Here is a 14,147-nt window from a genome sequence, read left to right as displayed (position 1 = left end):
TACATAACCTTAGTCACACATACTGTAGCATCACACACAAGAATTTGGCCATGTACAGATGGAAAAGATTCAGCAGAAATGTACAATGAATTTCCAAACCACAGAAGACACTACTCAGATGATAATGCTTCTTGCACATAGTGTAGCACTGCAGTCATGAAAAGTCTCAGAATATGAATTTGCTATTACTTGCTCTACCAAAATGGGAAGATTCAGAAAACTACAGAATATTATTCTATTAAGCTCATAGGTGAAAATATTTTTATTATTATACAGAAATAGGAGTTGATGGCATCTGAACCTTCAAAGACAACAACTGTAAATAATTCAGATTGTACCAGGTAGACAAATAAAGATACTGCACAGCATGCACACTGTATCATTTGGATATATACAAAGTTAAAAAGCTGAATTGTACAGACACTCATGCTATAGAAGGCTTTTAAAACTACCTTTAGTAACATATTCCTAAAACTGTTACAGTTCTACACTCAACATATGTCACAAAACTAGAAAACTGGAAGCAAGCAAGCTATTGCCCATTGTCCCCATCACAGTAATAGATCTCAGGCCACAAGAACCAGGTTTTAGAGAGAAACATTTTTATAGGCGATGTCCTCAGGAAATACCAAGTTTGTGAAAGTAGGAATCAAACCAGGGAAATAGAAGACAGCTGTAAGATGGGCAAAAATAGAAGATAAAGAACATCAAGATTTAAAAAAAAAAAAAAGAAAGAAAAAGTGTTCCATGACAACCATAAAGCTGAGAGTATGCTCACGACACTACAATTGTAAAGTAAAAAAGGAAAAAAAGAAAAAAAAACAACTGCAGAATGCGCAGGATGTGGCATGCTATCATCATGACCAGAAATGGGAAGTGTGTAAGTATGTCTGGCTCCTGAATCCTTGCAATATTTCATTAGCAGCCAAGTCAATATAAGGAGGCTAATTATGATTTCTAGTAAGTAAATGCATTCAACTTTTACATCTTGAATGATGTTAATACCATTGCAAACTAATGTATCAACACGTATGCTAAAAAAAAAAAAAAAAGTTACCTTGACAAGAGAACATAATTCAAACTAGTAAGATGAACTGATGAAATAATCATTCATGAGCTCACTTGCAGCTATTTCTGACATTCAGTACTAAAACATGGTTGCAGGAGTAGCAAGATTCTTTTTAAGCCTAAATCCTTATATCATTCATCTCCATTCCCCCCCAAAAAAGGGGGGATTTAGTGGATTTTTATTTTTTTTTAAGAGATAACTGTACAGTTTTATTGAACAAAAGCAACTAAACATCCTTCTTTAACAAAGTTTTACCTTGATAAATCCTGAGAGGTGGAAAACTGTTTTTGTGTGGTCAGTAAGTATAATTTCTTCTCTGATATGATTATTTAAGTCATGCATATTGTTTCTCAATACACATTTCATAACAAATATATTGTTTGGATAAAATAAACTGGGCACAGCTATCCTCAAGAAAATTACTTTTACCCAAATAAATCACGATAGTAAATAACTTTTCTTCCCTTTAAAACAGTCATAACTGCTTGAGGCTGTTGCAGCACAAAAACAAAATATCTTCACAAATGTCTCCAAACAGTCAAGCTGAAAATCTAAGCCAAAGTTTCATTTAACAGCCTGTCAATTTTTTGATGTGAAGCTAATGAATGCAGTGGCAAACAAATCCATCAAACCTAACATCAAAACAACTGCACTTCATCCCACCAAAGGGAAAAATACAACCTGCAGGCCAGCACTTTGATCTAACCTATCCACAGAAAACACGTTGCTAAGCAGCTACCACCAAAGAATATGCATGAGTAATTACCAATATAATTTTATGAAAGAGAGCAATAATACTTAAGTAACCTCAGTTTCAAGTAGAAAAGGTCAGCAGACTTCTCTCTTCAGGTTCTACGCATCAGCTAAAGAACAAAAAGCTTTCCAATACAGAACCCTTCAACATCTGAAAACAAATCACGTTCTGAAATGAGCTACAGTACAAAGGAATCATTATAATGACTACTAAAATCACCTAGTGTGACTCTATCCCTGATAGATGGCAGTAAAATTTACATACATTTACAGTGAAGGAGAGTCCTCAAGTGGTCCCAGAAAACACACACAGCGCAGTAGAGCAGTATTTGGAAATGCCCGTGCTTCCTCTGAAAGCTTTTGGAAGTATGGATGGGTATTGATTTGGGCAAGGGATGATAGGGACTTGTGAGACACTGAGACAAGAGGATTCGGAAAAGCAGCAGATGGGGGAATGTGGGGCTTTCAATCCAAGATGAAGAGGGAAGGAAAGAAACTAAAACAATCACCAGCAAATAAAGAACTAGAGAGCCCTCATCTGATCACCCTACTGCTGGACATTTTCTACACAGAACCTCCATCTCAACCCAGTTCTGTGAACATCCTTCAGCCAGCAAGGTTACGTGGGACCGTGCAGTCCTGACACACTATGCAAGGTCAGACAAAGTGCCTTGTCAAAAGATCCCCTGTAATTAGGAATACTGGCCTACATCTAGGTTCTTCAAACAACATTCATAAACAGCAGCAAGGTAAAAGCCAAAGGAAAAAAAAAAAAAAAAAAAAAAAAAAAAAAAAAGCTTGAACATGAAAGCACAGGATTTTGTTGAAAATTTAGATCCGTTTCTGATTCTCAGTATCAAAGTAAAGTGTATAAAGTTCATCAACCCTATCCACCGGAGCTACAATTTGGACAGGTGAAAATCGTGACTGAAAACATGATTTTGGCACCTGTAAATGAGAGGTCTTGCACAGAGGGCCTTGTATGAGGGCAACATTGACATTCATTAAAAAAAAATACAGTAGACAAAAATAGAACACTAATCAACATAGATGGTCTACAAACGTTTTGAGAGGGTAGAGTAGGGGGCTCCGCTCACACAGCTACAAATTTAAATTTCTGCTCAAGGAACACAAGATTTTTCTCAGACTAGTGAAGTATCTTTTATCCAGTCTCTTCAGAACGATATTTATTTCATTAGAAATAAAAGAATTATGTGCAAATATTTATATTCAGTGACTGGAACACCAGAACATTACTCCTTCTTCAGCACTTAAGTTACTCTGAACAAATCAAAGTGTAAGTATATACTTACAAAACACACAGCTAGTTACTATTGGCCCAATGGCTTTAGCAAGAGCAATAAAATACATCGGAGCAAGGAAATTTAAAATGCACTTCCAATGCTGTTCCATTAGGAAGAAGAAAAAAAAATCTGAAGAAATATCCCACCTGCCCCATTCTACCATTTAAATTTTTCAAAAATAAATATCAGTCAACAACCTGTAATTATAGGATGACGGCTATTAAGAATATTTAAACCTTTGAATGCTTCTCCTACCCTCATACAACATAACAAGCACAGTTAAAGTACTTGCTAGCTGAGCACTACCTACCCTTTGAGTCTTTAAGTCCCACCATTACCATACATCAATCAGCACTTCAACATCCCTCCACACCGCACGCATTTGCCAAGCATGATTGGTTTATTCCTTTCAGCAGTTACCTCCTATTTCTCTTCCTGCATGTTCTTGCCAGTAGGAAAAAGTCTGGAAATTGAACTATGCTCTTTCTCCTCTGGAGTTCTGGGACTTTTAGTACAGCTCACCTATTCCTCCAATTCCCCTTGTTTTTTGTTCTTCTAATCTATGTTACTTCTATTTAATTCTGTCTACATCATGTTTTCTATGACCTGTGTCGTTCCTGCCCATCATCCTCTACCTCTCACCCCATCTGTGCAGATGTTCCCACTTGACTCACAAAAGTAAGAACACAGCTTGAAGCAGCAGCCAAGTCACAGCAAACAGCACACTGGAGATGCCAGCTGGTATTACTTTTCATATGCTGCCCCTGAGTGGAAGTCTTACACAAACCGTAAAAAAAAAAAATAATAATAATAAACAAGCCAGAGGTAAGTTCCTGCTCCCAGAGTTGATGGGTAGGCAGGCTACACATACGGAAACAAGGATTACAAGTTCAGCATTTTTAACGACAGAAAATCATTTGGGGAATTTTTATCTATAGTGTGTGCTTAACCAAAGTTTACACTGCTTAGGGACTAAATGATCTCTGATTTAATTAACATTTGCAATTGATTTCACAGAATCTTTAATATCGTTTCATTTTATGCAGGAAAGCAATATTATCACGTAGCCTAAATATTTACTACAACTTTAATGGAAATCTTTGCCTGTTTTTTTTTTTTTTTTTTTCCCAAATTAATGTAAAACGAATATTGACTGTATTTCAGGACTTTTTCTAAGACAGAAACCCAGCTGTAAGTAATTAGAAGCTATTTCGTAAAAATGAATGTGTTGCTGTAGGAAGACAAATAATTAGTCATCAACATGCAATATTCTCTCATGAGAATACAGCAACAAACTGACCTAGATATTGCTGCATTTTGCTGACACAGGCAATTTCTGAAGTACAATACCATGGAACTAAGAGATCCAAACCTTTTTTTTTTCCAATTACAATTCTTGTACATACAACATACAGAAGAAATAGATAACAAACAACATCAGCACTCTGAAGAATGACAAATGGAGATGTAAAGCTGTACTTTTTTTGTTGTTGTTTGTTTTGCTTTTTGTTTTGTTTTTTATGAAATTATCAGACGATCAAATAAAACTTACTGAAATGTAAGTATCCTTTGGGCAGACAGACTTCATACCTTTTTAATTAGTATTTTCATGAATTTTCCTGAAGTTGTTATAAAAATAATAATAGCCATCCTCATGTTTTTCTAGAGAAACACCATAATCAAGAAACAGAATACCCCACTTGCAATAACTCTAACTTGTTTATGCTTCTGAAGTACCACACAATTACAATTTAATAGATAGCCATTTACTTTCCCTCCTTTCAATTTGTTTACCCTATTTGTACAGTATGAACAACATACGCAAGTATTATGAACTATTTCACTCCCTTTCTGTTAATCCATCTTTTTAAACAATTCCAGTAAAAATACAGAAAATCCTATTCACACTTTCTAGCATTTTCTTTTTCATTTAAAAAAGAAAATATAAAGTTTAATTCTTGTGTGCTTTTTACAATTAAAAAAAAAAAAAAAAAAAAACATTAAGCACTTTGCATTAAACAGCATTTGCCAAAGAAACTAGACTTCACATTTGACAACGGTTTCAAAGATTTCTCTACAGAGGGAGACTCACTGAGTCATTGATTTAGCTGCCCCTTTGAAACTTTCAAACATTTAATTGCAAACACCACAGAACTACTTCCATTTCTTATATTATGTATGTACACATACAATACTGTGCGTATGTATAAAGACCACAGGGGACGGAAGTAAGTCAATGTCCTAAGAGGAAGGTTTATCTGTGTGCTAGAGTTTTCATTAAATAGAACTGTGCTTACACTGTGTATGCCAAGACTACTCAGCTAAAAATTCAGAATTTAAGAAGTAATTTTGGAGTGATGTAAAGAAATAAAACTTCATTACCTTTAACAAATTATCTTTTAACTCTGTTGACTTTGATCCTGAATTTAAGTTTAGGGTATGACATGAGAAGTGAGAGGCCATGCTGGAGGCATAAAAGGTCAGTACTGGTGCTGCTGCACACAGTAAAGTAGGAAGTTCTTTTAAAAGCATAAGAAATACAAAGCCCGTACACTGAAGAGGATGAAGCTGCAGGTGTCACTAGCTTTCCTGCACCCCAAGTTAAAATTTACCATTCTTGACATTCAGGTATGCAAATTTTAGAGCCGCAGCACATCCATACCTTTTAAAATACAAGTCAGTTTACCCAGCACAAAAGGGGCTATGCATCCACGCCCATATTCCTCTCAACATCATTTCACTGTAGTTATCTACTGAAATTTTGAGCTATCAAATATTTAATAGACTTCACAGTCAATACTTTAACCATGAGCTATTAAAAACACAAGTTTCCCATTTAAGGTTAAGACCAAGCTGAGCATGCTAGATACATACTGACGTCTTCAGTATTTTCACTACCATTAGTACAGACATAGCACATGGAAAAAAAAAAGATTTCTTCAAACCTTTTCCTTTTTGAAGCATATTTAATGTCATTAAGAATAATAATTAACAGGGACAAGGATCATAAAATTCTGTTTTTTGAGAAAATCTCAAGACATGATGTCTTCCAAATGAAAGAGTTTAGTGAGAGCTAACTGTTATTACTTAATTGATAAACCTCATTTTGCACTGAACAGCCTTATCAGCTTATTAGCTAATTTTCTTAGCTATTATATTATGCAAATCACGTTATTTTGGTTTTGTCAATAATGTCCATGTCAATGCAGAAAATGTTTCTGCATTATGTGTTCTGGGAAGCATACTGACCTAAGGTTACCTAAGCCATAATTCTGAGAAAAACCGTACAACATTGAAAAACAGTAACAAGCACTCACTGGACAAATTGTGTGCTTTCATGTTGTGTATTTACTCACATGCTACGTATGAAAATTAAAAAAGATGTATGCTATGTACCAAATTTTTTCTGAAGTATATTCAGTAAAGCACACCTGACTTTAAAACCTGCAAATATCTATTCTGTGCTCACAGGTACTTTATCATCTTGTAGTATAGCATATATTCACATTAAAGAAGATAAAAGTTGAATTTGTTTCTTTAAACTTTATTTTCAGTTTAATCATTTATGGTTCTTTTCCAGGTATCAGAATTCCAACTTCAAATGAAGTGTCTTCACAAGCAGTGCAGCTTAGAGCAGAATTCAGTCATATACCCTCCATTTGTGTAGTTTCAGCTTAAAAACTCTATAAATAGGACTGATTTTTGAAGAACAATATATAAAGTAAGCTTCAATCAAAATTCAGTACTGAGAGGAATACATGTTGCTGGCAAGAAAAAAAAAAAAGCAACTATAACTAAAACTTTAGCGGTAGTTTAAGTTACTAGCTGAAAGTTCTCCCTTTCTCACTGGCTTTCACAGATTCCCACCAGAAATAACCAACAAAAAGACTTTCTTATACATCATTTTTCTGCAATATGACTTACCAACTTCGCTGCCTTTCCATAATCAATCCATCGGATAGTGGCAAAGTTTGTTGACTCTGCACAGTTAAAACCATGGTTGAATCCTGCATGGTATCCATATGGGAAGGTGATTATAAATTCCCCTGCCTCTTGTGTAACCTATAGCATTTAAAAAAAAAAAATGCAACGTAAGTTCTGCTCCTGAAGCAATCAAAACTATACTTGCCTTTACAATTATCCAAAGAATGCTTTTTCCCCCTGCACACAATTGTGATTTAACACATACAGAAATAAAATATTTGAGACTGTGTTTTTTTTTTTACTGTAATTTGGATAGCTTCTCAGCATAGCTACATGTATTTACAAATTCAGAAAGTACTTCCAAGAAAGAAAGTCTTGAAAGAGTTATTTGCTGGGAAGACGACCTGGCAGGATTGGGAACTGACAAAGACACTGGAAAGAATGTACCAATTTTCTTGACCAAGAGGAAGCAAAGACATGGTGGTCAAAAATACCCATACTCTTCCATCCCAAAATACTAATACACACTAATTGTTGAACAAAATATTCTGTTCGCTGCCCTGAAATTGTTTCCCTAAAATTGCACCAGAACTATTTCACTGTTCTTGAAGAGAGACCTCATGCTCACCTTTCTCTCCCATATCCACCTGAGGGACTGACTGGGCTTTTAAGTCGTATTGATGATTGAGTATAAAATAGGGGAAACTAAGTTAGTGAGCCTTGGCAGTTAGAGAAAATGTTTTATACCAATGGAACACATTAGAAGTACAACAGTGAAGCACGATACATTTGGGTCCTCAAGGCAGTATCTTCAAACCAGTTCAGACAGGAAATGAGAAGTAAGAATTACCAATGGCACTGCACCAATTATTCAGCATTACATCTACTAACACCAAAGGGGATTCTTGCATTGGATATACCATCTAGTATGTCCCAGTTTTAAAGTGGCATTTTAATTGCTTAAGCATTACTTTAAATTTGATTTTAATGTGCCTCTGTTCTTCTACTCATTCTCTTTAAGCATAATGGACATAATAATTCCAGTACTACTCATGGCCATAATTCTAAATACCTACAGAACAGGGGACCTCGAAGAAGATTCTCAAAGAGGAAAAACTTGACTACAATTAAGCTCTGGCACTGCTTTAGAAAATAAGCAAGGGTAGTTCTAAATAGAAACTCTGTTCTTTCCAAGTACAACAAATAGCAATCAAAATAAAAGTGTGCTGAGACCATTGACTCAACACAAAGTTACAGGAAGAAAAAAATAAAATTGACTGTATTTTGTATAGACTGAAAGAAATCAAATTCCTAGCAGTTTGCAAGATCGGACATCAGATATAAAAGGATTCCAGAATAAATTACAAAAACATGGAGTAAGGTAAGCAAAAATTGGTCATGATATTCTTTTTCAAGAAGCAAAATAAGAAACATTCATCTTCCTGCGCTCTCATGGACTGATGCTCTCCTCTGGAGATGAAGAAAAAGACAGCACTTCTGGTCACTCACTGATGTTCTTTCTGGTAGATTAAAGCCATACCTCTGTAAAGTCAGACATGAAGACTGTATTGAGGACAAGCTAGCCAAAGATCAGAAATGGCACGCTGTCTTCTCAACTGTCTGCTAAAAGTTAATCAATAAACTAGAAGATTCAGAAGTAAACAATCAAATGAGATTCCCCATACCCTGATGTGTCTTTTTACATGACAAACGCATCAGAAGACAGGCTCACTAAAAAGCAAACATCCACTTAAACTCAGCAGATAATCTGAGCAATGACAGATGACTGTTCAACAAGACACATTTACTGATTACAGCAAAATATGAGACTTCCTAGAGATGAAATAGATTTTCATTGTGTGACAGTGCTTTATATAAGCAATACAGGAACTAAGGAGTTGGAAAGGAAAATAAAGACGCTTTTTTTTTTTTTTTTAAGGGAAACCCGTGGTTTTAAGTAGCAAAAAGTGTAATACTTTAAACAATTACCAAAATTAAAATCACAGTTTGAAATACTTTTTCCATTAAGAATCTGCTTTTAGAAGACTCCTTTAGAACCCTCAAAGTTTTCATCTGATAGTTTTACAAATCCTTTCTGTGCTTATTATGCTTAATGCAAGAATAAATACACAGGGTTAATGTTTCACCTATTGATGCAAATTTCTGATGCAAATTTCTGATAGTATTATGGGAGGCTGCAAAGAGGAAAAATAAGAAAAACATGCTTAGCAGAAAATCTAAGGCCTTAAAAATAGTATTTTACTTTTTGCATTTGCACTTCGCAAGGTTAATATTTTTGTGGGTTCATATGCAGTGTATACATGCAAACACAGATACAGGTGCATATATTATAACTGCTACTATAGTACTCCAACAATCGCTGTGGGAATGTTTAAGAAAGATTATTCTCAATGCTAGCAACTCCAAAATTTATCTCAATACACCCTCCCACTGCTGACAGTTTAGCAGGTGTTCTATTGCAACAAGCAGCAGTTCAGCTGCCACCTGGTAGGCGTAGGCTGTCTTATCAGCGTTCAGCACATTTCCACTTCTATCACTTTGAGCCATGAGAGATCACAGCCTGGTTTTCTCTATTCACTTTCTCACTGAATCCCATTAATTACAATTACACTTGGGTACAGTCTGCTTTCTCCGAACACTAGGTGACAGAACCAAACTTAAATTTTTAACTATTTCTAGCACTTTCATTTAAAAAACATAGAATACAGGTTAAATCAATACTCTGAAATAAGAACATCAACTCCTTCACCACCTCAAATGTGTGGTACTGAAAACAAATCCATTGGCATTCAGCAAGATGCTACTTCAGACACAAACTACCCAAACTCATATTGTTCAGAGTAAAATTCAGTAAATCCAAAACTATAAATCCGGTTATAAAACCTTTCGTTTTGGAAGGTTTCATCTGACATTTCATGATAAAGCACAAGGTTATGAAGGGAATCAGTAGTTACCTATATATTACAAAAACTGAACGCAGCAACTACATTTCCATATGATAATACATCATTCAGAAAACAAACTACTCTTTTCTATTAGTAATTTATTCAAAAAGAAGCTTGTTTTCCAAGGCAGGCAGTATGATACTAAATGCCTGCATTTCTTCAATTTTATACATAGGTTGATTTAAGCATAAAAAGTGAAGTAATCTTCCAAAAGGCATACAATCAATGGCTTCATCCCAAATATATTCCCTGTCTTTAAGACTAATGCTGTATTTCTCACAAGATTCTTTTAATCAAATAACCTTTTTAAATTTGTACTTACTGTTTTACTAGAAACATTACATAACTGTCTAGTGCCAGTTACTGCTGTTTTACTAGTAATAGTGCTATTGATAATCAATGTTGTTGTTGACAATGGTATAAATGTTTGAGAACATTTTATATTGTTGACAAGTATCTGTAGTAGAATACATTTAAGGACATAATCTCTAATTATATTTACTTCTTGAACAATGGATTCACTTCATGTGGTATTATTTAGGCTACAAATTACAGGATATCATAAAGTTATCCTATAGCTCTGAGATTACCTGTTTCTGTACTCTTTCACTTAAAATATTGCCTGCTGTGTTTTGTGGATTGTAGTATTTTATGCTTCTATATAATATATATATAAACATTCACTTAAGTGTTTTTGTGGGCTACATTTCCTACTGTCACATAAACAACTGAAAGAGATGGAAAGCACTGCATAATCCTATATACTGCACAGGGGAACGTGAGAAGCTGAGTGTGTATACAAAGGTCCACATGATACCAATAAACAAATACACACTAAAACAGAAGCAACAGAAACATCAAGAATAAAAGAGGGGTATGGTGAGGACAGTTTACAGGACTACTTTGCAGCAAGAACAGAGTGAGAATCATAACTGATTAGTGATCAAAAGGCTTTTATGATCCTGGAATAAGATAAACAGATGTTCAGGCTGGGGAATTTCCAAATCAAGAGGTAGTTTTCTAAGCAGGCTTGCAAAACCATTGAATTTAGATATTTAGAATTTTAGAAAACATTCAGTATATAAAATACATATACTTCAGGAAAAAGCAATGCAGTAGAAATGCTTTTACTGTCAGACACCTACAGGAAGTTCAAAGTTCAAGCAAAAATGTTCTAAGTGAAAAAATTGGGAAGAAAATCTTGTAGGGAAGAATAACAAACAGAAAACTTCAGACATTTTTGAAAGCAGCTAAGTTCTAAATTCATCTACAATGAATACTACAATTTCTTTTTCCCGCTTCCTGTATACATAAATTTGTTCTTAAGTATCCAGTCTGCTACTACCCAACACTCCAAAATAACCATTCTCTATTTTTGTAATACTACAGCTTTTTGTATTACGTATTTTAAAATTACGTAACAGTTCTTTCAGTTTTACTCCATCCTGTAAATACTCTGAGGTTTTTTATATCATAATACAGTCCTATTAAATTACATCAGAAAAGCAATAGAGACATTAAAAAATGTCTCTATTATATATATATATATATATATGTATATATAATATATATATATAATTATTAATATATAATTAATAATTATATAAATATATATTTAATATTTTATTAATATATATAATTATACATTAATATATAATAAAATTACTAATATATATTAGTAATTTTATTATATATTAATATATAATTAATTATATAATATTAATATATAATATCATATAATAAACATATATATTATTGATATATTAATATACAATTAATATATTAACATATACTAACATTTTTATTAATGTATATATTAATATATAATTTTTATTAATACAGCTAGTTAAGCAGGGTTTCAGACAACTAAAAATCACATGCAAGCTTTCATGGAAGTAAAATAGAAAGAAAAAAAAACGGTGATCCCTTAAAAGCACAGATACTTTCAGGGTACAGACTGTGACAACTGTGAGTGCTCTCTACTGGAAAATTCCAAGCTAAATCACGTGAGATTTCTAGCATTAGAAACACTTGTTTTCATCTTCTCATGGAGTCTGTGCCTAAAAAAAATATAATTTTGCCTCAACTTCACTACGAACAATCTTTATAATAAACACAAAATAATTCGACATATGAATGCACAGTTTAGAAATAAACACAAACATACCTTGTCAAAAGGAATTCCATACTTTTTCAATATGGAGGGAGAAATCAGTGTCATCTTGTGGCGAAGAAAAGCACCGCATCCTTGAGAGCTGCTTGGGAAGAAACCTAATAAGGCAAGAGAAGCAAAATTGGGTATTCTTTAATTAAAATAACAAGAATATTTTTATATTTTATTTTTTATATTTAACAACACTTCAAAATTTTTGTATTTTTTTTATTTGGTTATTGTTAGCTGCTGAGAAACTTGTATAAAAGGCAAATTCATTTCCTACATTTTTTAGCTGATTTTCAGCTTTTGTTTTTTAAAGAACTGATTTTTCAACATACAATTTGGGCATCCTTTTCTTTCCTTTTCCAGAAATACTTTACTCTGTATTTTCCCTCTTTCATGTTTATACTCCTGCACACCTGAAAATCAACTACATCATTAAAATGTAGGAGGACTATACAATTATTACATTTAGCTAGCACATATTATCTATACAGGGAAAAAAAAAATCTATCTAAAAAAGGCCAGGTAGTATGGAAGCATCATTCTTAACTATTCCCCACAGAGGTATCTAATGGGGGGAAGGAGACAGGTTGCTTTTTGTTGTTGTTGTTCTTGCTTCTTTACATCTTGTTCTGATTCTATGAACAAAGTCTGTTATTCAGACTTCAATTTTCTTGATTTTTTATGCACTATTTCATTAGCGCTTGGTTCATTAACTAATGATACAATCTAGTTGATGAGAGCAAAGTTACATTCACCTCACTTTGACTTTTGTCAAAAAGTCATTTTTGACTGTGTTAGAATCTAACATCACTCAAGTCTTACAAAATGTTAGCACTAACAAATCAACAGAACTAGAGTAATGAGTAAATTGTTTCCCTTTAACAATCAGCCACGACTAGAAGCTATTATTTTTGTTGTTGTAAAAAGATACTTTTATTATTAATCTTTACGGTCTTTTTAGTGTTTGCACTAGAACATTACCAAGAATCACCAAGAGATATATAGTATCTAGATAAAGGATAAACTACAATTCATCCATATAACAATCACAGAAAATGTGTTATTTTACTGTATCAAGCATACAACATTTGAAAATAACATATTTTTATGAAGTCCAACTTCATTAATTTATTTCACTTTCTTCTGGAGAGAGTATTTTTTTCCAACATTACCAAGACTTATTAACATCAATAGTTTACTCCACTGTATGCCATTTATTCCTGAGTGATTTCAGCAACTTCAGAAAGTTTCATGGGCTACTACTGAAAAATAAAATGCTCTTAAATGTAATCAATTCAAAAAATTATCTTAATTTCCAGAAAGCAGAATTAAGGCACAAAGGAATTTCCCATAACTAACAGATACAAAATCAACTACTCATTACGAAAAAGTCTCCTTAATAACAGTATTAATAGTAATTCAGTAATTTTTGGTTAAGGTATTAACCAAGAACACCACTCAACTTTGTCCAACCTGCATTATAAATCGTTTTGCTTGTAAGAAAAAAATGTCTGGTAAATGTATGAAAGCAGAAGAGGTCACTCAAGAAAAATGCAGAAAACAAAATAACTAACAGTATAAAAATTTTGTTTAGTTGATATGAAATTAGCAACAGGGCATTTAACCAGTATGAAATGACTCTCTGTCATCAATTTACTGTGTTTGGACAAGTAGTTGTATCCCTCCTCTCAAGTAAACATTATTCTGCCATTCACAGAAACAGTGTCAAGCCTGGTACAGTAACACTACTAAACTAACATCACTATTAGATGAATAACAACTTCAAATCAATTAACCATCTAATATATAGATGGTGGATGGTATAGTCTAAATAGATGAAATCTCAGCAATTTTCCATAATATACAGTCTATTCTGTACTGTCATATTTAGTTTCTTTCTAATGTAATTCTCACATTTACATCCATTAACCATCCTAGAATTCTGTAGCCATCTTAAAATGAACACACTA

General features: G+C 33.4%; 1 protein-coding gene across 5 annotated transcripts in view; it reads right to left on the bottom strand.

Moving 5' to 3' along the window:
* The window catches only part of KDM4C (lysine demethylase 4C), a 286,545-nt gene that overhangs the window by 222,702 nt on the left and 49,696 nt on the right, over nucleotides 1-14,147 (bottom strand). For all 5 annotated transcript variants that reach the window (XR_014619288.1, XM_084304804.1, XM_084304806.1 and 2 more), the window contains exons 7-8: nucleotides 12,184-12,287; nucleotides 7,051-7,188 (exon numbers count right to left, since the gene is read on the bottom strand). Coding sequence is in view for 4 of the 5 variants with exons in the window: in XM_084304804.1 (XP_084160930.1) it covers nucleotides 7,051-7,188; nucleotides 12,184-12,287 (242 nt within the window). In the remaining variant the exon portion in view is untranslated. The remainder of the gene's footprint in view (nucleotides 1-7,050; nucleotides 7,189-12,183; nucleotides 12,288-14,147) is intronic.

Source organism: Netta rufina (assembly GCF_964035555.1).
Source record: "Netta rufina genome assembly, chromosome: Z".
In the NCBI taxonomy this organism is placed as follows: domain Eukaryota; kingdom Metazoa; phylum Chordata; class Aves; order Anseriformes; family Anatidae; genus Netta; species Netta rufina.
The sequence above is the reverse complement of the archived record's forward strand: the minus strand, read 5'-3'. Positions and strand labels throughout refer to the sequence as shown.